At 37.3% G+C, this 26437-nt stretch overlaps 1 protein-coding gene across 1 annotated transcript in view; it reads left to right on the top strand.

The window, feature by feature from the left end:
* Positions 1 to 26437, top strand: part of BBS5 (Bardet-Biedl syndrome 5 protein) — a 143666-nt gene that overhangs the window by 41425 nt on the left and 75804 nt on the right. The window contains exons 4-6 of the mRNA XM_090402643.1: positions 6565 to 6614; positions 12201 to 12281; positions 19390 to 19433. Of these exons, the coding sequence (XP_090258769.1) occupies positions 6565 to 6614; positions 12201 to 12281; positions 19390 to 19433 (175 nt within the window). The remainder of the gene's footprint in view (positions 1 to 6564; positions 6615 to 12200; positions 12282 to 19389; positions 19434 to 26437) is intronic.

Raw genomic sequence — 26437 nt, forward strand, 5'->3', positions numbered from 1 at the left:
TAAGCTAGAACAGTTCAGCATATCTACTTAGAATGCCTCATTAATAGCAAATTAATCAGTTTGTCTATGGAAACAGTAGCCTTCTGATTGAAGACAACTGCAGCAGCCTTAACCTGCAGTTGTCTTCATTCAGAAAAGGAATATCTCAGCCTTGTACATGCACAGTCAAAATACCATTCGATCTGCAATCTCCTCATCACTGCGAAAGCAGTGATATACAGTTTTTATCATTGATACACACACACACAAGACCAGAATAGCATAACATTTTTGCTGAGAGAGAGAGAGAGAGTCAGCTGACTGTCTCCTTGTAACCTTTAAACAAAAGGTGAAAAATTGTATCTTACATGAGCATCATCACCACAGGTAGAACAATACCTCTAGATTTTTTTCACTAAGACTGGAATCAACTCCTGGGTGAGTGCATCACAATCCACTTTTCAACTTAGAAGTAACATCATTGCCTCTCCCTATCAGTTCTGCCACTAGACAGAACAGTGTGAATAATGATCATATAACTGTTACTTTCATGTAAATTTGTAATATTGTCTTATAATAAGTATTATTTTCGTATCATCCTATAATAACTGTTATTTGCATCATGTGTAATATTGTTTTATAACTATTATTCTCATGTAACTTGTAATAATATCTTTTTCCAACAACAAATGAGCATGTAAACTCTCTGTTTGACTGCAGAGAATTGTCCCAGTTAATTCTTGTACATAAGATTGTTATTTTTATGATAATGTTATTTTCGACCACTAAATATTATACAAAGAAACATAAAACTGGATTTCAATTGGTCGGAGATTTCTACAGAGATGTAGCCTACTAGTTTTACTGACTTGACTGTTGGCTTTGTCTGGGCACACAAAAAGCAACAAAACAGCTTAAAACAGAACAGAAACAAGCTAAAGTATCAGGTTAAAACAGAACAGAAACAAGCTAAAGTATCAGGTTAAAACATAATCGAATGCCAAATATTAACAAAATTCAAATGAAACGTTACACCAAACGCATAGAGCGCACATGTTAGCAGTCATTGTTATACAGGTGCGTTCTATAATTAGCTGCAAAGTTGAACTCGGATGTGTAGAGTGATCTTATGAGTGTTTTCCAGATGTCACCAAGGATCATCCCTTGGTTTCTGTTAAGGCTGCCTCTGGAACGGATCACTACTACTGCAGCTACTTTGATGTTGCGGGTATGAAAATATTCTAGGTAAGAAGTAACATCATTATCAGTACTTTTATCCCATTAAATGTTGGGATTGGTATTAGAAAAATAGAGAGCTAAACTGGGATTGTCTTCCCTGTTGTTGTTAACATCCCCAATGTGTTCTTTTTGTCTTATCTCTAAACTTCCAGAAGTTTGTCCTATGTAATTTAAACTGCAAGAGCAAAGAATGTTGTATACCCCAGGATGTTTATAGAAAGCAATCTTGTCCTTTGGTGACCATAACAAGTTGCGAACCGTCTTTATTGGTGTGAAGGCTACTCGGATCTTGTGAGGTTATATCAATTTTTTCGGATATCCACTGTTTGTTAAAGTTTTGAAGATGAGATCTAATTCGTCTGTTAAAACTTTGTCATCTCTTATGATACAAACTGCCCTGTTTGTCAGCATATGTATAGTACTCAACTTTTGTGAAATATGGTGCGATGAAGAAAACATTTATTGAAGTTAGGAAATCAAATAGTTCTGCTTCACTATGTTTCCATATGATGAAAATGTCATAGATGTATCTCCACCATACTGATGGTTTTGGATCCATATGTGACAAGATATCTTTTTCAAGCTTTTCCATAAATAAGTCCACACATGCAAGTCTTGCACACGCAGGTCTTGCGATGGGTAGAGGACTACCCATCGCAAGACCTGATAGTTGTTTATAGATCTTCCCATTCCATTTGAAGTAATTTGAATTGAATGTCTATAAAGTTGAGCAATATCTTGAGGAAGTAGATTGTCTATGATGGTTATGACTTCATTCACTGGGACATTGGTAAACATGGACTACATCTAGACTAGCAAGAATGTCTGTTCCTGATATTGCAATATTTCTTATCTTTTCAATTTATTTATTTATTCGTATGGAGTTTCCTCCTTTTTTCTCCCTCGTCCTTACTGGGGCGAGTTGAGCCCCCTCGTGGGGGGTTAAGTATTTATGGCTGTAGATCCGTGTGTTCACGGGGCCGGTTTGCCTGCTTGCATTTTTCATCTTTTCAATGAAATATTGTGTATTTCTGATATACATGTGTCTGTATTACGAATATGTGTTTTCAAAAGACGAGCTAGATATTTTGATAGTAAGTAGGGGAATTTATCCCATCCACTATTGGACGAAGAGGTATCCCGGTTTTATAAACTTTCGGTGAACCATATAATCACGGAGTTAAAGGATGTAATGACTTCAAATTCTTTTTAAGATCTGTCGGCCAATTGTCCATATTGCGTAGAAGGTTGTTTGTTTCTGTGTGGTTTTTCCAAGTGGGGTCTGAGTCTAATTCACAATAAGTAGATGTGTGTGAGAGCAAAACCGAGATCTTTGATGTATAATCTCTAGTATTTAAAATTATGGTAAAGTTTCCTTTGTCTGCCTTTAGGATAATTATTTCTTTGTGTTTATTTAAATTGGTTATTTCTCTTTTCTATGAAGGGGTGATGTTCTTGTTCAGTGGTCGTGAAGATGAGAGGATGATTGCATTCTTCAACCTCAAATCATTAACAACTGGTTCAGGTAAAGAATTCAATTCTCAACGCTGCATATAATATCTGCTTTTGGAATAAACTCTGGAGCACATGGACAATTGGCCGACAGATCTTAAAAAGAAATTGAAGTCATTGCATCCATTAACTCCACAATTATATGGTTCACTGAAAGTTCATAAAATCCAGGATACATCTTCGTCCAGTAGTGGATGGGATAAATTCCCCGACTTACTTACTATCAGAATATCTAGCTCATCTTCTGATAGCACATATTCATAATACAAACACATATATCAGAAATACACCACATTTCATTGAAAAGCTAAGAAATATAGCAATATCAGGAACAGACATTCTTGTTAGCCTAGATGTAGTGTCTTTGTTTACTAATGTCCCAGTGAATGAAGTCATAACCATCATTGACAATCTATTTCCTCAAGATATTGCTCAACTTTATAGACATTGCCTCAATTCAAATTACTTCAAATGGAATGGGAAGATCTATAAACAACTATCAGGTCTTGCGATGGGTAGTCCTCTTATCTCCTCCATGTGTGGACTTATTTATAGAAAAGTTTGATAAAGATATCTTGTCACATATTGGTCCAAAACCATCAGCATGGTAGAGATACATTGATGACATTTTCATCGTATGGAAACATAGTGAAGCAGAACTATTTGATTCAAAAAAATCAAGTTTACCTTAGAACTTGAAAGGGAAAGAAAATGACTGTTTCTAGATGCATTAATCACAAAACAAATAGATGGCAACATTTTAAACCATCTAATGGTTTACTGCAAGCCAACCCACACTGGCCGTTACCTACATTTTTCTTCATGCCACCATATTTCACAAAAGTTGAGTACTATACATATGCTGACAAACAGGGCAGTTTGTATCATAAAAGATAACAAAGTTCTAACAGACGAATTAGATCTCATCTTCAAAACTTTAACAAACAGTGGTTATCTGAAAAAATTGATAAAAAAGATTCTTTTCTCCACCCCTTGCAACAGCAAGCCCAAGAAACTCAATACAGGTTTTCCATTTCCATTCCTTTTGCTGGCACAGTTTCACATAAAATTGTAAACCGGCTAAGACTTCACAAGATCCGAGTGGCCTTCACACCAATAAAGACAGTTCGCAACTTGTTACTGTCACCAAAGGACAAGATTGCTTTCTATAAACATCCTGGAGTATACAACATTCCTTGCTCTTGCGGTTTAAATTACATAGGACAAACTTCTAGAAGTTTAGAGATAAGACAGAAAGAACACATTGGGGATGTTAACAACAGGGAAGACAATTCCAGTTTAGCTCTCCATTTTTCTAATACCAATCACAACATTTAATGGGATAAAAGTACTATGCCATACTACCTAGAAGATTTTCATACCCGCAACATCAAAGTAGCTGCAGTAGTAGTGATCCGTTCCAGAGGCAGCCTTAACAGAAACCAAGGGATGATCCTTGGTGACATCTGGAAAACACTCATAAGATCACTCTACACATCGGAGTTCAACTTTGCAGCTAATTATAGAAGGCACCTGTATAACAATGACTGCTAACATACGCGCTCCATGCGTTTGGTGTAACGTTTCATTTGAATTTTGCTAATATTTGGCATTCAGTTATGTTTTAACCTGATACTTTAGCTTGTTTCTGTTCTGTTTTAAGCTGTTTTGTTGCTTTTTGTGTGCCCAGACAAAGCCAACAGTCAAGTCAGCAAAACTAGTAGGCTAAATCTCAATAGAAATCTCCGACCAATTAAAATCCAGTTTTATATGTTTCTTTGTATAATATTTAGTGGTCGAAAATAACATTATCATAAAAATAACAATCTTATGTACAAGAATTAACTGGGACAATTCTCCACAGTCAAACAGAGAGTTTACATGCTCATTTGTTGTTGGAAAAAGGTATTATTACAAGTTACATGAGAATAATAGTTATTATAAGCCAACAGGCAAGTCAGCAAAACTAGTTGGCTACATCTCTGTAGAAATCTCCAACTTTGTATTGTTATTTTTAATATATATGTAACTTGAAATCAGAGATAGAATTATATTTGAAATTTTCAATATCATTAAGAAGTTCACAAATACTAATTTTATAAATAAAATTCTTTGGAAAAAATTGAAACTGCCATGACATATGTATTAAAAACTTTATAAAAACTGTGCCCACTCAATACAGAAGGGATGTAATGTATGGTCAAGTGAATTCCCATCTATATCTAGCCATTTCTGTCATCTTTTTGAAGCTCTATAATTGTGACCTATCTTTCAAAGATTGTAACCAAGTTTTCTTTGGTCATCCATGCCTTTTGATCATCTTCTTCCAATGATTCCAATGACTCAAGGCTATGTTTGGTAATCTCTGAGAGGACATTCTCTGGAGATGCCAGAACCATTTTAATTGTTGTTTAAAAATTATATCTGTGATTTCATTCATGTTTGACTTGCTCATTTGTCTTGTGTTCTGACCAGTGAGTCGTATTTTTCTTAAGCATTTATTTTCAAATGCTCTGATTTTCTGTGTTTCTTTCTAATTAAGTCTCCATGTCTCGGCTCCATATATTGCCATAGGTATAATAATGGCTTTATAGAGTTCTGGCTTTGAGGCTTTTTGAAATGCTTTTATTTTTCCATATTTTGTTTAATTTATTCATATTAGATCATCCCATGCTGAGTCTGTATTTTATTGTTTCTGTGTTGTCAAAGTTATGAGACTGCCAAGATATGTTCAAGTATGTGATTTTCTGTAAGTTTATTGAAATTTTTTACTCATCTCTTCCTGTTTCATTGTTTTTGTTTTGCCTAGGTTGATTTTCATTCCAACAGTTCTGCATTCTTCATTTAAAATTTTTATTGTCTTTTCAATTGTGCTCTAGATTCTACAAGGATAATAATAATATTGTCTGCATATTTCATGTGGTTGATATTTATGCTATTTATATATTTGGTGAGAGAAGACAACCCTGCATGTTTCCTTTTTCCACTTTGAATTGGCCTGAATTTATTTTATTAAATTTGACAGTTCCTTTGGTAACTTTATAATAATTCATAATAAAGATTTATATTTCTGAATCTAATGACATAGATTTTAAGATATTTATTATTTTGTTCCTGTCAGTTTGTTTTAAGTCAATAAAATTGCAATATATAGGTAATTGTATGCTCAATCAGGTTGTTAATCATAAAAATATGGTTTTTTTATGATTAACAAATTATGGTGTGAATTCTATTTTGTATAATTATGGTGTATTATTATTAATTAATTAACAATATTATTTATAGTTATTAATATGATTACTTAGTTGATATTTAATTATTGATATTCATAATAATAGCGAGTAATAATTATAATAATGGCCCTTGCTTATTGTCTCATATAATTCCCCCCCCCAAGCAAAAAACATTTTGACCTTATGAAGCTGAATTGTAAATCAGTTTCATGAGGTCAGATACTTTTATGATAAATAAAACTCAGTATTACGTGTCAGTATCAAATAGCTAAAGAATGTTTGCTGAGTGAGAGAGTTTATATCTTTCTTCAAAAATTGCTAATAGTTGAGTGCATTATAAAAAAAATAAGCAAACAAACAAAAAAACTTGATGGTTGTGTGTATTTCAGTGAGTGCACACCCACCCACCCACCATCACATACTGAGAATGGCGATTACTAGAATGAAGTATATTTCTCCTGTGTGCAGTAAGCATTGTTATATGTATACTACCAATATCGTGATATTTTCAGCATAGCCTTGACAGCCTCTTATAGTGACTAAGTATGAATGACATGCTCATACTTTGTTCAGTTATTAAAAACTTTTTTTTTCTTAATAGCAATTGGCTTCAATTGTGTAACAGCCATGTCTACAAGAACTGTTAATTCAGTAAGTATTCTTTAAATATTCTTAAATTTATTAATTTTTGTCCTATTACTGTCTGAGTGATTGATGTGTATGAAAAGAAAAAAAATTCCATTATATATATTGAATACAGAAGTGCAATATTTTAATAGCATGTAGTGTTTAGTTATTCACTTATATGAGAAAATCTTTTAATGAAACACGGATATTGCAACTGTCTTGATTATGATTAAAGTGAAAATTGTTACTGTAGTTTATAAAAAGTTTATTTTTAATTGTGAATCTCCATGACATCCCAAGACTCATGATGGAAGGCACACACACTAACCATTATTCACACATTCTCTCCTTGGAAGAACAACAGTACGTTGTTTCCTTCGATTAGAAAATGCCTCATTTCGATTCTTGTTGTGACAGGAGAAATCTTTATATGGACTTTTTCAATTGAAGGTGAGTTAGCCGATCTCATACAGAGGTAGGAGGGTTTATTCTCTTGGAAACTCGGGTTTTTCATCCTGCATACAGACAAATACCCTCAGGGGATCATTTTAGTGAGTACAGGCGTGGCAAACCCGAGGTACCTGATGCTGGACCATGCCTTACTTCATGTAATATACATCTATTATATTATCTGTAGACTGGTCCCTCCTCTTCCTTGCATCTTTCTTTCTTTCTTCTCTTCTTGCTCCTTTCCCCCAATGCTATTAGAGGTTTTGAGGGCCAGGGATGAATCGTTCCTATTTTGCTGTGTCATTTCGTCTTATGCTAACAGGGCATTACCAAACACTGTAACATGGTCAAGGCATCAAACAATGGTCATACCACATCATCCGTCATGCGGGTTACCAAGGGACGCGTTTGGGATTTAAGCAGAGAGGACCCATTCGAAAATTATGTTACAGTCTCCCTTAGACACCACTCCTCAGTGCTCTGCTAGAGGAAACTCCATCATTGAGCCCACTGCCTGTTTAGGGAGGTGTTTAGGGGCAGCGCAAAGAAATGGTTCTGCAAAAGGATGGAAATGGCAACGACATCGGCACCTGACTGTGGCTTTAGGCAACTCGAACATTTTCTCTCTGACAGGGAAGGAGAAGGAACTGGTCGAGGAAGCCGAGCGCTACCAACTAGATTTAGTTGGGCTTTCTTCGACCAAGAGGAGAGGCTCTGGAACTGTCGACCTGAATGAGGGGTGGAAGCTCTACTACTCTGGTGTGAGTCCAAAATATCTGCTCAGGTGGGTGTGGGGGATTCTCACAAGCCCCCGGCTGTGTTGCTGAGTGGATCCCATTGGGGGGACGGGTATATGTGTTAAGGCTCCAGATGAAAAAACAACTTGGCTGTGGTGCAAGCCTATGCACCTAATCTGGAGTCAGAATACTCTGCTTCCTAGAAGAAATGGATGCTGCTTTTGACAGGGTGGCAGACATCAATCCTGCTAATGGGTGACTTCAATGCACATATTGGAACAGATGACCAGATGTGGAGGGATGTGGCTGTGAAGAATGGAGACCCTGACTTTAATGCGAATGGGTTGAAATTATTGGATTTCTGCTGTACTAACAGCTTGTCCATAATGAATACCTTCTTCCAGCACCGAGAAGTCCATAAGTATACCTGGTACAGAGATACACTTGGACAAAGTTCTCTGATTGACTTCTTCATAATCTCAGCAGACCTATTTTCCTCAGTGCTGGACATTCATGTGAGGACAGGGGAAGAACTGTCAACTGACCACCACCTTTGTTGTTTGCACTCTACAGCTTCAGAAACCAGATGCTACCATCAATGCTGTTAGGCCTAAGCAGCTATACTGCATGAAATGGGAGGCATTGGAAAATGAGGCTGTGAGGAAGAATTTTGCAGATGACATTTCCTCCAGTTTCAAAGAGATTCCCAAGCATACTGCAGATGTTGAGGAGGAGTGGGAGCTGTTCAGACCAGCTGTCACTGTCTCTGCGGTCTCATGCTGTGGCAGAAAGAGGCTCGGCATAGCAACGGAACCGAGAGGTCCAAAAAAGCTGTCCGGGCAAAATAGGAGGCCTACCTAACATGGCTTAGGGTCAGGTCACCTGAGATGCTTTTCCGGTATGCCGAGGCGCGAAAAGCTGCTGCTGAGGCATTAAAGACAGCAAAGCAGATGGCTTGGGAATCCTTTGGAGAAAGATTAGACTCATCCTATGCAAATGCAAACAAAGTATTCTGGAACACCATCCACCACCTTTGAGGGAGGAAATCGTGCACAGCAAGGGATATCCGAGAAGGATATCCTCCACAGATGGAGGGAATACTTTGAGAGCCTTCTTAACCCAGGTGGCCAGCAGTTGTGGACATCCAAGAGGTGCAGATCGGGGCAATGACTAGTCTCACAGCAGAAGAGGTCCATTTAGCAATAAAATCTCTAAAAGTCTTAAATCGAGACGGTGTTCTCTGACTTCGAGTGTGTCAGGCTGCTTGGATATCTGGGCGAGCGCCAAAGCAATGGCAGACAGGCATAATAAAACCAGTCTTCAAGAATGGAGACCAGAGAGATTGCAGCAACTATTGTTGCATCTCTCTGCTCAGCCTGCCAGGGAAAGTATATGCTAGGTGCTTGGAAAGAAGGTGCAGGAGCATAGTTGAGTCAAAGTTCCGGGAAGAACAATGTGGCTTGCTTCTACTAGGATGAAAGCCACACAGCTGACCAAATCTTCACTTTAAGGCAAGTCTTTGAGAAATCTTGGGAATATGCCAAGAATGTCTGCATGTGTTTTGTGGACTTGGAGAAGGGATATGACCAGGTTCCTTGGGATAAGCTTTGGCAAGTAGTACAGGAGTATGGAGTGGATGGCCAACTATTATCTGCCATCAAGTCCATGGAGTTTTGTGTCAGGGTAAACATCACAAAGTCTGAACCTTTCAGTCTCTGTTGGTCTCTGCCAAGGGTGTGTTCTGTCCCCTCCTTTTCATAATATTTATGGACTGGATTGATAGGCACAGCCGTGGCAGTGAGTGTATCAGAATTGGAAGACGTAGCATTGGATGTCTGCTTTTTTTGCAGATGACCTAGTTCTGCTTAGTTCTTCCACAGATGACCTCCAGCAGATCCTGGATAGGTTTGTAGCTATTTGTGCAGAAGCTGAGATGAAGATCAGTGTGGCCAAAACTGAAACATTTTTGATCTCAAGACAACCATCCCAGTGCACTCTACATGTGAGTAAAGTCCTACTGAGGCAGGTGGAGAAGTTTAAATACCTTGGGTCCATATTCACAGGTGATGGAAAGTGGGACGTAGAGCTAGATACTCGGATTATCTCAGCATGCGCACTATTGCAGGAGCTTGGCCATTCAGTAGTATTGAAGCTGGAGTTAAGCCATAAGGCAAAGCTAGCTGTTTTCAGTACAGTGTATGTCCCCATCCTCGCCTATTGTCATGAGAGTTGGGTAATGACCGAAAGAATGCGGACACAAATCCAAGCGGCTGAAACGAGGTTCCTTCGAGGGGTTGCGGGGCTGACAAGACTCGGCAGAGTCAAAAGCTCTGCAATTCGGGAAACTCTCAATACTCAACCGCTGCCTCTCCATATCGAAAGATCACAGTTATGTTGGTACGGCACCTGGTCAGAATGCCACAAGAAAGGCTCCCCCAGCAGGCCCTCTTTGCCAAGCCAGAGGGTACGAGGCCACGTGAAAGGCCAAGGACTCACTGGATAGATTATATCCAAAACCTTGGGTTTACACGTTTGGGAGTCCTACCAGAATACCTGAGCTTGGTTGCGGAGGATCGTGACCATTGGAAGTTCCTCTTGCAGCTGCTGCCCTCCACAACCCAATTAGGAAAGGTGGGCCTTGAAGATGGATAGATGGATGGATGTAGACAAATTGACCATTCAGAACACATGCAATTTACAGACAAAAAATGCTATTTGTGGTGGTGAACAGTAGATGTTGTTGATGTACATGATTGGTAGTAGAGGTTCGGTATAGTGGTGGAGATGGAGAGTTGTACAGTAGGTGTCCTCCACCATCGATGAGTCTTTGGACTCCTTGGAGGTGTCACAAATAATAATAATAATGGTGACGCAGGAGCTAGCATGGCTGTGAGAACAGAAGAAAGTCTGACTGGAGCAATAGCGGGTTAAGATCAGGAGTGAGAGACATACGAGGTGGTATCAAAAAGTTTCGAGACTAGCTCTGTTTACAAGAAATTACTTTATTTATCTATGTTTACACACTATCACTTTCAAAATAGTCCCCTTCCATATCAATACAGCGTTCTTGCCACTTCTGGAATGTGTCCTGGAAGTCAAAGCATGTCAAGCACCTTCTGCGATTCGTGCTGGATCTTCATCTTCGGGAAGAGGGCAAAGTCTGCAGGAGCCAAATCTGGCTAGTAGGGTGAGTGCGGAAGTGAGATCATGTTGTTTCTGGCGAGAAACTCAAGTGTGAGGAGAGCTTGGTGAAAGGGTGCATTGTTGTCTTGGAGCATCCAGTTTTTCGTGCACCACAGTTCTGGTCACTTTCACCGAATGTCCTCCCTCAGACATCTTAAAACCTGGCAGTAGAACTCGCTATTGACGGTCTGGCCCCTGAGGACGAATTCTCGATGCACAGTGCCGTAAATGTCAAAAAAAAAAAGACGACGAGCATGCACTTGGTTGAGCTGCGGACCTGCCTCGTCTTTTTCGGTCGTGGAGATGATGGGTTCTTCCACTGTGAAGACTGTTGCTTCGTCTCAGGGTCGTACCCGTACACCTGACTTTCATCACTGGTAATGACCCTCGACATGAATTGCCCAGTTTCATGCAGAATTTCACGTTTACTCTTTGTTCTGACTTGCTGTCCATGATGAAATCGCAAATGTGGTAACGCAGTTGGTCAGAATAGCATCAGTTGCACAGTTCCCAATATACACAGGACGATGTCTTTTGGCACACCGACTTATGAAGGTAGGTGCTCCCTTGGTTATGTGAATGTGCATGCTGCCATCTGTTGGCGTGTTACAAACCTAGTCTCGAAACTTTTTGATACCACCTCGTATATTGTACTCATCTGTTGTACCATCATATGTTTGTGGTTTAAGGCAAAATAAAGTACAATTTGGTCAGTTAAGTCCCAAATTGCTAGTTCATCCCCATTCATTTAGTACCTAGTAGATACCTACTAATGGGACGCACCACGTGAAGGTGAGATTGGATATTAGGTGAGAAGTTCCAGTCTGTTCTCTGCATTCCTGAAAGGCAATGTGGAGCTCTAGTCCCAGTTATTTGGCTTTGACCCTTAAGCGATCCCTAGGAGGGAAACTTTGCTTAAAAAAGGAAAATGGTTTATAACATTTGAATAGCAGTTATAATTGGAAATTTGCCACCATTTAATATCTGAAAAAAAATTTTTTGAAGAACATGATGTTTTTCTTCATAAGATCTGATTCTTTTGTTGTGGATGAATATATTTCATAAAAACTACAAAATATTTTGTTCAATGTTGGTCACGTTGCTTCATAATAATATATATGAAGAAACATATGATATATATGTCGTAAAATTTAACATACATATATTACAGTTCTGTTGGTTTACAAAATTTATCAAGAACAAATGTACCTAATTTGTATTTATTTATTTTTTTTTTTAGAAATTACGAGGCACAACAGAAGCTTTGTATATTTTAACTAAGAACAATAATACTCGATTTGAATTCATCTTTACAAATCTTGTAAGTATAATTTCAGTTCACTCCTTTTTTAACATTTTATGCTATTTTTTTCTGTATGCATATATATTATTGGGCTTTTTTTTGTCTTTTCTTAGAATATGTACTATTAAATACAAGTGCCAGCAATATTAAGAATGAAGGGAATTTGACTGATATTGAAGTCTGTCTGAAGATTTTGATATCAACAAAACCTTGGTTAACAGAACAGGATATCCTGACAGGGATAGAAATTGAAGCATATTTCATAGGATAAGGAAGTGAAGGGAGGAAAAGTAAACAGGGTGATGACATATTACTTATGGTAAGTGAGGAGTTGTGCCTTCTCAGGGTAGAGAATCAGGACAGAAATGTTACTGATGGCTTTGAGTGTGTATGATGATGTGAGTTGAAGATGGACAACACAGGATATTTAGTGGAATGTTACTATAGACAGGGAAATATAGAGAGTAATGAGCAGAAAATGTTTAGGAGACTTTTTTTAATAAACCTTTGGCAAGTGCAAAATGAGTGATCATTGTGGATCGGGGACTTTAATTATTGCAAATAAAAAAATTATTATAGCAATAAAGAGGAAAAAGCATTCAATAATAAAACAGCCGCATTTCAGGAATTCTTGAGAGACAAGATATTTTAGGTGGTATGTGATGGAGGGAACACAATGATCAAGAGTTTTAGATTTGGTCCTAGCATCAGAGGTGCTGATTGTGACTGAGATGTCATACTTTCTCCCAGCTGGTTAGAATAACCATGCAATCCTGATTGGAGGACAAATAGGCATGCAGAAATATCAAGAAAGATATATGATGGTTTAGTAGGCAAGGCTTGTGGAACTATAAGACAGGTGATTACAATAGATTTATAAACTAGCTTGGGACAATACTGTGGATGAATTGGAAGGGAGGTCAAGTAGTCAAGTGAAACTCTAATTCAATGGAAAATTGCATGTGGGGGTTTCACACAGATCAGTGGCAGGCCTGATACCATTCAACCTTTATGGCAATGATATTTTTGCTGAATTACAGTGAGATATTCAGTTGTTTACAGATTATGTGAGCTTTGGAGGGTTATTAGTAATAATGTTTATGTTGTGGCTCTTCGAGAAGGATTTGAATAAGCTGGAAGGATTGACAAATGAATGAAGTTTAATACAGTTCATTGCAGAAGTTTGAAATTTGGGATCCATACATGGGAGGGTGTGTTCTCTTGTGGGTGATAGCAGATAGAAATTTGAAATTCAGAGGACATAGTTGAGGTATGGTATTCAGCAAGCAGTTCATCAGGATATTTCATCCTCATCAGTTTGACATCATGAGAAGATCATGCAAAGAGGAAATGGGAAAGAATGGACTGTTGGTGAGCAAACAAGGGGTATATGAGTAATTAAGTAAACTTGATGTCAGTAAGGCAATGGGAGTTGATGACATATCACTACATGCCTTAAGGATAGTTCTAGGGAATAAATGATGCTCTTGAACAAGTCTTGCAACAGCACAGGTCCAAAAGCAACAGAAATAGGATAAAACTGTTCCATATCACAAAGGTGTTGATAAGGATGAAACTTCAAATTATAGGCCAACCTAGAGTTGTGGTTACAGTATTGGATATGTTGATGAAAGCTAGTATACAGAAGTGGAGATAACAGCAGTATTAGAAAAATTTTCCACTAGGTTGCAAAGTATATTATACTTAAGAAATGGGTGTATATGGTATCGTACATCCTTCCCATAATATTTTTGTATTATGGAATACTAAGGCAATTGATATGAAGTCAACAACCTCTGTATATACAAGTGGATTATTGTATATACAGAGTCAGGACTAGTCAGGAAGATACTTCATATGCAAACTTTGTATGCTTATTTTTGGGGTAAAGAATTAAAACAAGAATATAATTTCATGTCAAGTATAAAACAGCAATATTATCTGTGAATTACAGTGAGATATTCAGTTGTTTGCTAAAGAGGTTTGTTAAAGGGAAGAGATGCTGACCAATTTACTTATGTTCTATAGCACATGAATGGTGGCTGCACTGAACAAGAGAGATGGACAAATTGCCTTATGCAAAATCTAAGTATACATCAGATAGTCTGTCTACAGTGGTGTACTTGGATTTTGCAAAGGCTTTTGATAAATTGCCACATGACAAGTTGCTAACTAAATTGGAACAGATGCTGAGTTTGGTAGGTAGGTGATATAGCAATCAGCAAGTTTTGTGTGTGGTTTTTTTTTTCTGGGGGGGGGGCATGGTATCCTGAAAGAATAGAGTAACTCGAGGTGTACTATAGGTGTCTATTTTATGAGGCCGTTTCTTAACTTGTATATTAATGATATTGGGACAGGTTTAACTGTATTGAGGATTATGCAAAAGTAGGGAAAACAATGAGGACTTAGCAGATGTTGTGGCCTTACAGGAAGATTTGAATTGATTGCATGCTTCTGCAAATGAGTGTATCAGTTCATTCTTGCATAGTGTAAGGTTCTGAAATTTAGTAGGCAGGGATGGGATGGGATGGGATGGGATGCAAAGTACACACTTGGTGGTGAAAGTTTCAAGAGGGTGGATGAAATGAGAAATCTTGGGATGGAGGGGGGGGGGAATACAGGGACCTGAAGTTTAGAGGTCACATTGCACAAGTTGTGAAATCATCACATTAGATTATGTTAATGATGTAGAGGACCCAGACATGTGAACATAAAGTGGTTATGGTTCCATTGTACAAGGCCTTGATCAGGTCTCACATGGATTATTGTGCACATCTCTATTGGTCACCTGGTTTTCATAGAGATGAAGATATATTAAAAGAGGTCCAGAGAAGATTTACTCAGTTGGTTTACTGAGTAGATATAATTGAGACATATAAGTTGGTAAGGGGTTGTTACCATGTTAATGTGGAAGAAATTTTTTACAGAACAGGAGGTAGGTAGAACATTAGGCAGTCCTTACAAATTTTATAAGGAGGGTATGAGCATGGGAGTAAGTAACAGGTTCTTTGTATGTAGAATGGATGTTGAATGGAATGCATTGCCTTGAGTATGGTGAATGCAGACACATTGAATGGGTTTAAAGCATTGATTAACTTCGTGCGTGACAATGTATACTCCTCACATTGAGTCTCCACGGAGGTCTGATGTGAATAATTGCAATGGTTTTGAACATAATCCAGAGAATTTCAGTATTGAGGACGACATTAGTCAGTAGAAATTATGGGATGGTAGTTCCATCGTATAGAGCCTCTGTAGCTCTGTTAATATAGATATAGTTATATTGTTGATATTTACAACTCTTTGGTAGTAAAGACCTGGATCTGAATCCCATCTAGGATGTGAAGAACTTTATCAAGGATTAAATATAAGAGGTATTTATTAAAGTTTCTTTTAATTAATATTCCAGTATACGTTGTAAATTCCTTAAATAATTTAATAGTCATGTGTTACCAACGTATAAGCCTATCTACAAGAAGAAGAAGGAATTAATAGTCATCAAGGCTTTCCATCTGCAGTTGAATTCCCCGGTCTCATATGGATCTGATATGGTTTTTCATCCCATAACTAAGCAAACTAGCCGGTAGAACCCACACAATTTACAGACAAAAGAATACTTATAGGCATAGGGCTAACCACCTTATTCTCAAATTTGGTTATGAATCCCATAACTAAGCAAACTAGCCAGTAGAACCCACACAATTTACAGACAAAAGAATACTTATAAGCAAAGGGCTAACCACCTTATTCTCAAATTTGGTTATGAAATCCAAGGATATTTGTAGGGTCATGGATGCTTAAGTGCCTATTACAGCCACTGATGATGTTCCATTGCATAAATCTTTGAACAGGACATATCTGGTTCACTGTGCTCAGATTGATTACTGGGATTTGAAGGAGATGAAGTAACCTTGGAGTGAGTGCAGAGTCAATAATAAAAATGACATTGGACTGCAGAAAATTTGTTATGACAATATTCATAAATAATATCATCATTTAATCAGGAAGATAGAAGATTGATGGAAGTTAATTTTGCACTTGGTTAGACTATAATAAATTTATTTGTTGTTTATTATTTTAACGGTATAATAGAACACAGAAACTAAGTAAATAATTGATTTATTAACTTGATGCTGATATTTCGCTGGTATTATTTAAGTTAATAAATCAATTATTTACTTAGTTTCTGTGTTCTATTATACCGTTAAAATAATAAACAACATGTTCGACGAACACATAAGTCTGTCCACACGTATAATAAATTTAGCTTAATCCTTTATCCAAGTGTGAGCAAACAAAGTTTGCACCTGAATATCTTCAGGACTGATAAGGAGAGGTATTGCACCACCAAGAGAAGGTGGTGCAATACCATGGCAACTCGTAGCAAAGGTGGACCAAGCTCTCATTCTCCTTGTCTCAGTATCTCCACCATGCAAAGCATGTATACTGCTATGCATTAAGGGAAGGGCTATGGGCTACGAGTTGCCATAGTATTGCACCACCTTCTCTTGGTGGTGCAATTCCTCTCCTTATCAGTCCTGAAGATATATTCAGGTGCAAACTTTGTTTGCTCACACTTGAATAAAGGTAAACTAAATTTATTATAGTCTAACCAAATGCAAAATTAACTTCCAACATCTTTCTCTAAATCCAGAGTACTTTAATAATAAGGTAGTACACCTGTTGGCAACTCGTATAGGTAAATATGACCTCTCCATTGCTTCTATCTTGGTGTCACCACTGCTGGGTCTGCCTCCCACTGACGAGACCTCAATAAAGGTTGAAACCGGTCTGGGTTATAGCCCTTCCCTTAATGCATAGCAGTATACATATCTGCAAGGAGATACTGAGACAAGGAGAGATGAGAGCTTGATCCACCTTTGCTACGAGTTGTCATGGTATTGCACCACCTTCTCTTGGTGGTGCAATATCTCTCCTTATCAGTCCTGAAGATATATTCAGGTGCAAACTTTGTTTGCTCACACTTGGATAAAGGATTAAACTAAATTTATTATAGAAGATTGATGGTGAGGAGATTTTTCATATTGTAGAATGAGGGGAAGGTACAAGGATGACAAAAGGCCATCCTTAGAAGTTGTTAAAGCAAGTAGTAAGAGGGCAGAAAATAAGTTTTTTGTGTGGAGAGTGGAAGCATAGAATGAGTTAACTGAGAAGGTAGTGAGAGAGTGCAGACAGTTAATGAATTAAAGGAGTGGTATGATTGACTTTATGTTATCTAAAGTGGATGGACCTTAGAAAAAACTCACCATGATGAGTTTTGACTCCATGGAGGTGTGGAATAATAATAATAAAAAATTTCTGGCTGATGAAAAAAAAAAAAAATTAGTGTATCTTAAACATTATCAGAAATGAAAATTATACTACACAAGAAATTATATTCTTATTTTACTCCTGTGTCCAAGCACTTCATATTAGCTACAAATGTAATTTCTTGTTTAGTATAATATATTTAACCAAGTGAAAAATCATACTACAATTATCAGAAATTAGTGCAAAGCATTTTTTAGAATAACTGATTAACCACAGCTTATATCATAGAAGAGTTACCTCCATTCTAAGAAATGAGCTGCAGTTAATCAGGTTACACTCAATTTCATTAGTTTGAAAGTCCTCAACCAATGCCTCACATATCATTGCATTTCTAAAAGAAATAGCAAACCTTTCACTGTGTAAGCTATTTCTATGTTCATTACAAATTTGCATATCATACTGCCAAAGTTGCAAGTTTGTACAACAGTATAAACTTACAGCTTCTGTAATTGAAATGATTAAAACAAAGCCTCACCACCAGATGTGATGGTGAGTGCTTTGTCAGTGAATGGGTTTAAGAAGAGGCATGATAGGTTTGTATGAATAATGGCTAATATGTGAGCAATGGGTCTCCTTTGATAAGTCTTCTGACACCAAGGAAATACCTGTATAATAATAATATTCTTACATCCAGTTTTTATCTTCTCATGGTGCATCTTGCTTTTTTTTATTTGCCTAGATACTGAATGAACAAGGATGCTGGCAATTCAAGGCTTTGCTGTTCATATTGGAAAGAATGAATTCATATGCAGAAAGAGATCACACAAGAAATAAGTCTTGATATGTTATTGCTGATTGTGATAACTTAACACTGGTTCAAGAAAAATAGTACCTTGTGAATTTGGAATAGAAAGTGATCACCATTTCATTTAAACTAGATGAAAATTAATTTCATATTAGAAAGAAAAAAATATGTATGAAAGTTTTAAAAAGAATCAGAACAAGTAGCTTTTAGACTTAAAGATACAAATATTATTGGATCAAAAAATACAAGAATTTGCAAATGGGAACCCAGTTTTGTAAACATAACAGCAGAATCAGAAGAAAACATTGATAGATTAAATGGCTAAATATCTTAAGTAGGAAGTGTGAAAATTTTTTTGAAAATGTTGAAGAAAAGAGCAAAGTTAATGATAAGTATCTGCTGGATTTCTATTCAATACATGGACCATGCATTACTAATACCATATTTCAACATGATGATGTATATGAATTCACATGTAGAAAGAAAACACACAAGAAATAAGATGTTATTGTTGATATTGATATTTGTATTGGGAAAAAACGTGTGAAAGTTTTAAAAGAATCCAAGTCAAGTAGCTTTCAGATGTGAAGAGTAGACTTAAAGAGACAAATTTTATTATAGTTAAAAAAAAAAAATTAAAGAATTTGCAAATGGAACAAAACCCAACTTTGGAAACACAGTGGAAGAATCAGAAGAAAAGACTGATAGATTAAATGGCTAAATATCTTAAACACAAAGTGAATAATGAGGATTGGATGCTATCTGAAGGAAGAAGTAGGATAGAAATGAACAGTGCATAAGCAAAATCTTATATTAAAAATTCTGACACAAACATTTTCAGTATGTATTTGTAAATCTATCCGAGATGATTCAATTCCTTAAACACATGATACTGTTCAAGTGAACATTGTAAAAACAAGACGACACTGGTATTAAATGAATTTGAACATTGAAATTGTATTTATTTTGCTAATTTAGAGCTATTAATTAAACATAAATCACATGTATGGATTATTATAGCAGTATTTATGTTTTAATATTTTAATTTAGGTGCCAAGTTCAAGACTTATGACATCTCTGATTGGAGTGCACAAGTAAGATTTAGATATTTCTTATTAGACAACATTTTATTTTATTTTTTTCTGGATTTCTTATTCTGTTTTGTCCATAATTCTTTATATTAAATGCATTTAATAAGATAGCTATTTGTATTCTGAAAATTCTAATAATAACTTTAATGATGCAGTGACAGAGGCGTAGACGTTGTAGTTTGCTTGAAAAGTGAATAGCACTGTCTCTTGAATCAAGAGGTTTTGGGTTCAAATCCCACTGTAGCATAATTATTTTTATAAGTCTTTAGTTTTTATTATCTGATGCAAGAGCATCATTCCATTTATTGGAATCCTGAAGTGACTTGAAAAGAGTTCCATTTTTTTGTCTGTAGAGCAGAATACCAAGATTATCTAACCCTTGGACTGTGCACATTAATAACTTTTTCCTGGTTAGGATTGAAAAAAAAAAACTTTTTTTATTTTACAGAAACAGTTTCAAAAGCACATTAAATATAAAGATTATGTTATATTCCATTGTAATAGATTCTTTATCTTATTTTATTGACTTTTATTCACTTCCTATTCTCTGATCATCAGTGAATATTGCAGAAGGCTGCAGAAGTTTCTTTCCAGTTCAACTGTAAAACCAGTTGATGACAAGGAAGAATTTTACTTGCTACAGCAAAATAGTATTCATAGTATGTCAATAGTGTGTCCTGGAACTCTTTCCCAGTAATGGGGAACACATGGACTACATCTCGTTCTACTGTTACAGCCACTCTGGACTTGCTGACCATGCTTTGGACACCACCACAAGATACCCAGAAGAAGGCTACTGTATTCCACTGCAGAAAATACCAATATGAGAGTTTATTCCTAAAATCTGCCTCAGCCCTAAAAACGTTTTAAACCTCAACAAATTTGAGTGCTTAAAACTGTCTCAAATTTGAAAAGCATTCATCCTCAGATCTTCAGCCCAACACTCAAGACCACCCAATGTTGCCTAATAGGGATTATTTAGGACTTTAGGCCCAACTTTGGTTGCCTTTCCTCAGCCTCATTTATCCATTGTTAGTGCCTGCATGCACATATCATTGTTCTGTAATCTTTTGGGTCACTCAGGGAGATTTAGTGATATTGTAGATCACTCTCAGAGTTTTTGGAGAGTTACTCTCTGCACTTGAACAGTATCTCAATAATGATCAGAACTGATTTGGATAATTGCCCTTCCCATAATGTTGTTGCGTTATGGGATGCTGAGGTAACTGATGTGAAGTCAGAGGCTTCATCTTTGCAGAATTTAATTTTTGATTTTAGTTGTTTCATGAAATGTGAGGTGTACTATACAAGGCTTGTTTCAAAAAAAAAAACTGAACTTTTGCTATAAAGACTTTATTGCTCATTTTACATCATTTTAAGCACTGTCCCCTTCAAAGTAGCCCCCCCCCTACTGGTGATACACCATTCCATTGTTGGAATGCACTTTCTGTGATGGAGCATAGTTCTCTTATCGCATTTTCCTGAATCTCTTCTATGGTTTGGAAACGATGTTCTTTCAAAGTGGTTTTAAGTTTGGGAAAGGAAAAAGTCTGCTGGGGCTAAGTCCGGAGAATAGGTGGATGGGGCACAACGGATATCTAATGTTTTGTCATATGGATGACTGTGCATTGTCATGGTGCAACATCCAAGTCTGATTATCCCACAATTCAGGCCTCTTCCTGTGCACAGCATCCCTCAAAATATGCTAAAACTTCCTGGTAGAACTCCTTGTTTACCATCTGACCATATTGTACAAATTCATAATGGACAGTGCCTTTCCAATAAATAAATACAACCAACATAACCTTGATCTTTGACCAACTCGTCCATCAACGCATAAACCAGTCATAGCACTGTGTTTGGCTCATACAGTCCTTCCCATATGCTTGGTTAAGCAATTGAAATGTCTCTGTAAAATTTTTACCAAGTTTGCAGCAAAATTTCACACACGCACGTTGTTCTTCAATCTTTTTCATTGTCACTAATCCGACAGCAGGTTTTGACAACAGCAGTTTGTTGTCAAAACCTGCTGCTAGATGCATTCGGTAGCTCTCTAATAGTGAAAATGCCATCAAAAGGATGAGTGCTCATCTGGTAGTGAAGAGGAACAGTGTAAAAGAGTAGTGAAAAATTAGTAAGAAAGTTTAAAAAAAAAACGAGTGATCTAATTAACTTAATAATTGATGTTAAGAATAACAAAAGCGATATGAATGTAGTGGAAGTTGAAAAACAGAGTTCAATTAACGTTAAGGTAGTGAGCAGCATTGACACTGAATAAGCGTGTATGGCTGGTGATAAAATTAAAGGAGTGAATGAGAGTGGAAAAAAATGATGCAAGATTTGAAAGCTGAAATAGTTAAGATGAGACAAGAGATGTGGAGTGAAATTAAGAGAATTTGAGATATATATGGAAGAACGAAGAAGAAGAAAATGAATGATGTTGGTATGAAAGAGGTAACGAAAGACTCGCGAGTGGTGTTGTATGGGGGGATTTGTTTATTAGAGGTGTGGTAAATGAGAAGATGCACAAGGTTTGTTTTTCTGGAGGTAAAATGAACAGAGTGATTGAAGCATTGAATATGAGGACTAAGTGGTCAGAAAACTTGGTAGTGGTAATAGGGACAAATGACTTGACTTGGAACAAGGAACACGTAAGATTGGATATCAGGAGATTGTTGAGAAGGATAAAAGATAATAGGAAAGGTAGTCAGTGGGTTCCCAGTAGTGATGAATTAAGGCAGAAATCGAAGATTATGAATGATATGTTAGCAGAAGTGTGTGAGGAGAAAGGAGTGCAGTTTGTTAATGAGTTTGATGGACGAATTGAACTGTATAAGAGCGATGGACTGCATTTGATGAATGGCTTTGGTGCAAGTCATCCAAAAATTGTTGGAATAAGTGAGACATGTTTGGATGAGGATGACATCCTGACAGGAATAGGGATGGAAGGGTATGATGTGCTTTGTGAAGATAGAAATGGTAAAAAAAGGAGAGGAGTGCTATTAATGATAGAGAAAGAATTATGTCCATACAAGGTAGAGATGCAAGAGGGAAATAGTGGCAGTGGTTTTGAAGCAGTATGGTGTGAGATAGAGAGGTAAATAGAATGAAATAGTTAGTTGGATGTTGTTATAGACCTGGTAATGTGGATGGTAGCGACCATGAAATATATAATCAAATTAGCCAATATAGACTGGGATGATGAGATAACAACTGGCATAAAGAAAATGAGTTTCTTGAGATTTTTAAGGGACAACTACCTCAGGCAGTATGTAACAGAGGGCACACGAGGATTGAGGGGTCTTGAATTTGATCTCATTAGAAGATGTTATATAAATAACATGTCAAATTACTCTCCAGTTGGTGAGAGTGATCATGAATTGATCATCTGGGTGGTTGCCAGCAGTGTGAGGAAAGGATATATATGAAACTACAAGACTGGTGATTATGAGAAGCTCAGGAGGCAGTTCGCAGGTGTTGTATGGAATGAGGAATTGGCCAGAAAGGAGATCAATGTTGGAATACATTTAGACATTGCTTCTACTAGATAGTTCTTGAATAACACCCAGCAGCATGATATTTAAGAACTATCTAGTAGAAGCAAGGACTAAATGTATTCCAAGGGTCAGAAGGTTAAATAAGGTATGTTGTGAAATGGATGAATGAAAAGATTAAGCATGCAATACAGAGGGGAAATGGCATTATGGAGGCAACATAAGAAGAGTGGTAATAATTAATTCCATGAGGATTACAGAGAACAGGCAAGGAGGGTGACTTGACTTGGTTAGTAAGGGCAGCAAAGGTGATGTATGAGCAGGAGTTAGCTAATAAAGCCAAAAAAAATCCTAGGGTGTTCTTTTGATATGTAGGCAGCAAAAAAAAAAAAAAAAAAAAAAGGAATGATTATTGCAGGATGACATTGATTGGAAAAAATGGCATAAGAACTACTGCTGCAGAGGATATATGAGATATTTAACGAGCAATCATTCTTGTGAATGTGACATCATGGAGAGATTGAGAGCAGTTGATGAGGAGGAGGAGGAGAGACTGATTGTAAGTGAAAAAAAAGGTATATGGGGAATTAAGCAAACTCGATATTAATAAGGCTGTGGGACTTAATAATATTCACCATGTACTTTGAAGGAATGTGCCAGGGAGTTGGCATCTGCTTTGTTTTGCACTGGATCAAGTTCCAAAAGAGTGGAAGGATGGCAAGATTGTGCTGCTTCATAAAGGAGGGAGGGGGGGTGTGACAAAATTCAAGCATCAAATTATAGGCCTCTCTGTGTGTCAGTTGTGGTTAAAGTGTTGGAGAGGCTGGTGAGAACCAGGATCCAGAATTGGGTTGACAACAGTGATATTATCTTTGATGGACAACATGGATTTGTTAAACGGAGTTGATATTTTACTTATCTACTTACTTACTTATTACAATGGGGGACAGCTTCATTGGACAAAAGAGATGGATACATAGTATACTTCGATTTTGCAAAGGCTTTTGATAGATTACTGCATAATAAGTTGATAGTCAAACTAGAGCAGATGGGGTAGGATATTAGACCGGTGCATTAGATTGGAATTTGGCTATCTGATAGGTATCAACAATTGTAATATGTGAGGGAGCAATATCCAGAATCGGAAAATCACTAGTGGTATACCTCAGGGATCTGTTTTAGGTCTATTGCTGTTTAACCTCTATGGTAATGATATTGGGGAAGATTTGGATGGGAATATTCAGTTGTTTGCAGATGATGCAAAGTTGGGATGAGAGCACATATTCTGGCCATACAAGAATTTAATAGATTGAGTGAATGGGCACAGGAGTGGGGGATACTAGTTCAATGTTGAAAAATGTAAGGTTTTAAAATTTGGGAAACAAAGATGGGATGTAGAATTTACACTTGGTGGGGATATATTTTTGGATGTGGAGGAAATAAAGAGATCTTGGGGTGATGGTGGATAAAGATCTAAAAATTAGAGACCCCGTTGCCAAAATTGTGAGGACAACACAATGAATTCTGGGAATGATGCGGAGGATGCTAACTTGTAGAAGTAATGAAATTCTTGTTCCATTTTATAAGGCCTTGATTAGACCACATATGGACTACTGTGTAGTCCATATGTGGACTAATCAAGGATTAGTCACCTGGTTTTCAAAAGGACGAAGAGGTGTTGGAAAGGTCCAGAAGTGATTGACTAAGGTAGTTTCAGATCTCTGGAATGCTGAATATGAGGAATACGTGTGTAGAGGCTTAAGTGCTGTGAGGACATCATGTTGGAGGCTTAATGGATTTTTTACAACACTCAAAAAGAATTAAAATAGAATTTAATACTTCCTATATTTCGTCCTAGTCACTAGGACATCTACGGGGATTACAAAAACAATTAATGTAACATATGCACAAATAACAAACAATACTAAGCCCAACCACGTGGGTGACACTAAAGTCCTATCTAGGTAGAGCGCCCTCTAAGGGCAGTAGTAGGTGGCCTGGAATGTAAGGTGGGAACTCTGGTGATGAGTGTTTCCCAAATCTTCGGAAGCTTAATGCAACCATATTTATTGAGATTTGGTTGGTTTTTGAGAGCTGCTGCTGCTTCTAAGAAAAGTCTCTCTTTCTTGAATTTGCTGTGGTGGAGCATGGTGGTTTTCTTCCATGATACTCTGTGGGTGGTGTCCAAAACATGGTCAGCCAAGCCTGAATGGCCATAGTTGTGTTTGAAGATGTAAGACTTGTGTTCCTCTAAACGGATGGATGCTGATCTGCCTGTCTGTCCAAAGTACGCCAGCTTACAGGAACAGGGTACTTTGTAAACTCCAGGCAGAGAGAGAGAGGAGGGAGCTGATCTTTCGTAGAACGGATAAGGGTAGCCAGTTTGCGGTGGGGCTTATATGCTGTGTGTAGATTGTACTGTTTTAGTATCTTGGCTATTTTTTCAGATGTGCCACGGATGTAAGGTATGGTGATGGCATTTTTAAAATCTTGTTGACGAGAAGGAAGGGGAATGGGGGAGGAGTTGATTATTTTTTTGATACTGTGATCGCTGTAGCCATTGGAGAGGAAAGTGCTGTGTATGTGGTTAAGCTCATTAGTGAGGACGGTTCCACTGGAACAAAGATTGTGGGCTCTCTTGGTAAGAGTTTTAATAATGCCATATTGTTGAGAGGGGTGGTGGTGGGAGAGTTTGTGAATGTATCTGCCTGTGTGTGTGGGTTTTCTGTATACGGTGAAGGTAAGTGTATCATTAGGCAGGCGTGTGACTAAGGTGTCTAGGAAGGGTAAACAATTGTTCTTTTCCTTTTCCATAGTGAACTGGATTCTTGGATGTAGACTATTGAGATGACTGAGGAAGGAGTCTAACCACCCACAGAGTATCATAGAAGAAAACCACCATGCTCCACCACAGCAAATTCAAGAAAGAGAGACTTTTCTTAGAAGCAGCAGCAGCTCTCAAAAACCAACCAAATCTCAATAAATATGGTTGCATTAAGCTTCCGAAGATTTGGGAAACACTCATCACCAGAGTTCCCACCTTACATTCCAGGCCACCTACTACTGCCCTTAGAGGGCGCTCTACCTAGATAGGACTTTAGTGTCACCCACGTGGTTGGGCTTAGTATTGCTTGTTATTTGTGCATATGTTACATTGTTTTTGTAATCCCCGTAGATGTCCTAGTGACTAGGACGAAATATAGGAAGTATTAAATTCTATTTTAATTCTTTTTGAGTGTTGTAAAAAATCCATTAAGCCTCCAACATTGAATATGAGGAAAGGTTGAGAAGATGCAATTTATAGAGTCCAGTGGATAGGAGGAAGAGGTGTTATATGATAGAGACCTACAAGTTAGTAAGGGGTTGTTTTAGGATCAGTGTTGAAGTACCTTTTTTTATAAAATGGTGGAAGATCAGGGATGAACAAGAGGTCATCCCTGGAGGGTGTGAACAAGGGAGTGAGAAGCAGGTTTTTTGCATGCAGAGTTGTGAATGATTGGAATGTCTTCCTGA

This window comes from Typopeltis vanoorti, chromosome 13 (genome assembly GCF_054136105.1).
Source record: "Typopeltis vanoorti isolate ZY-2024b chromosome 13, IOZ_Tvanoo_1.0, whole genome shotgun sequence".
NCBI lineage: Eukaryota > Metazoa > Arthropoda > Arachnida > Uropygi > Thelyphonidae > Typopeltis > Typopeltis vanoorti.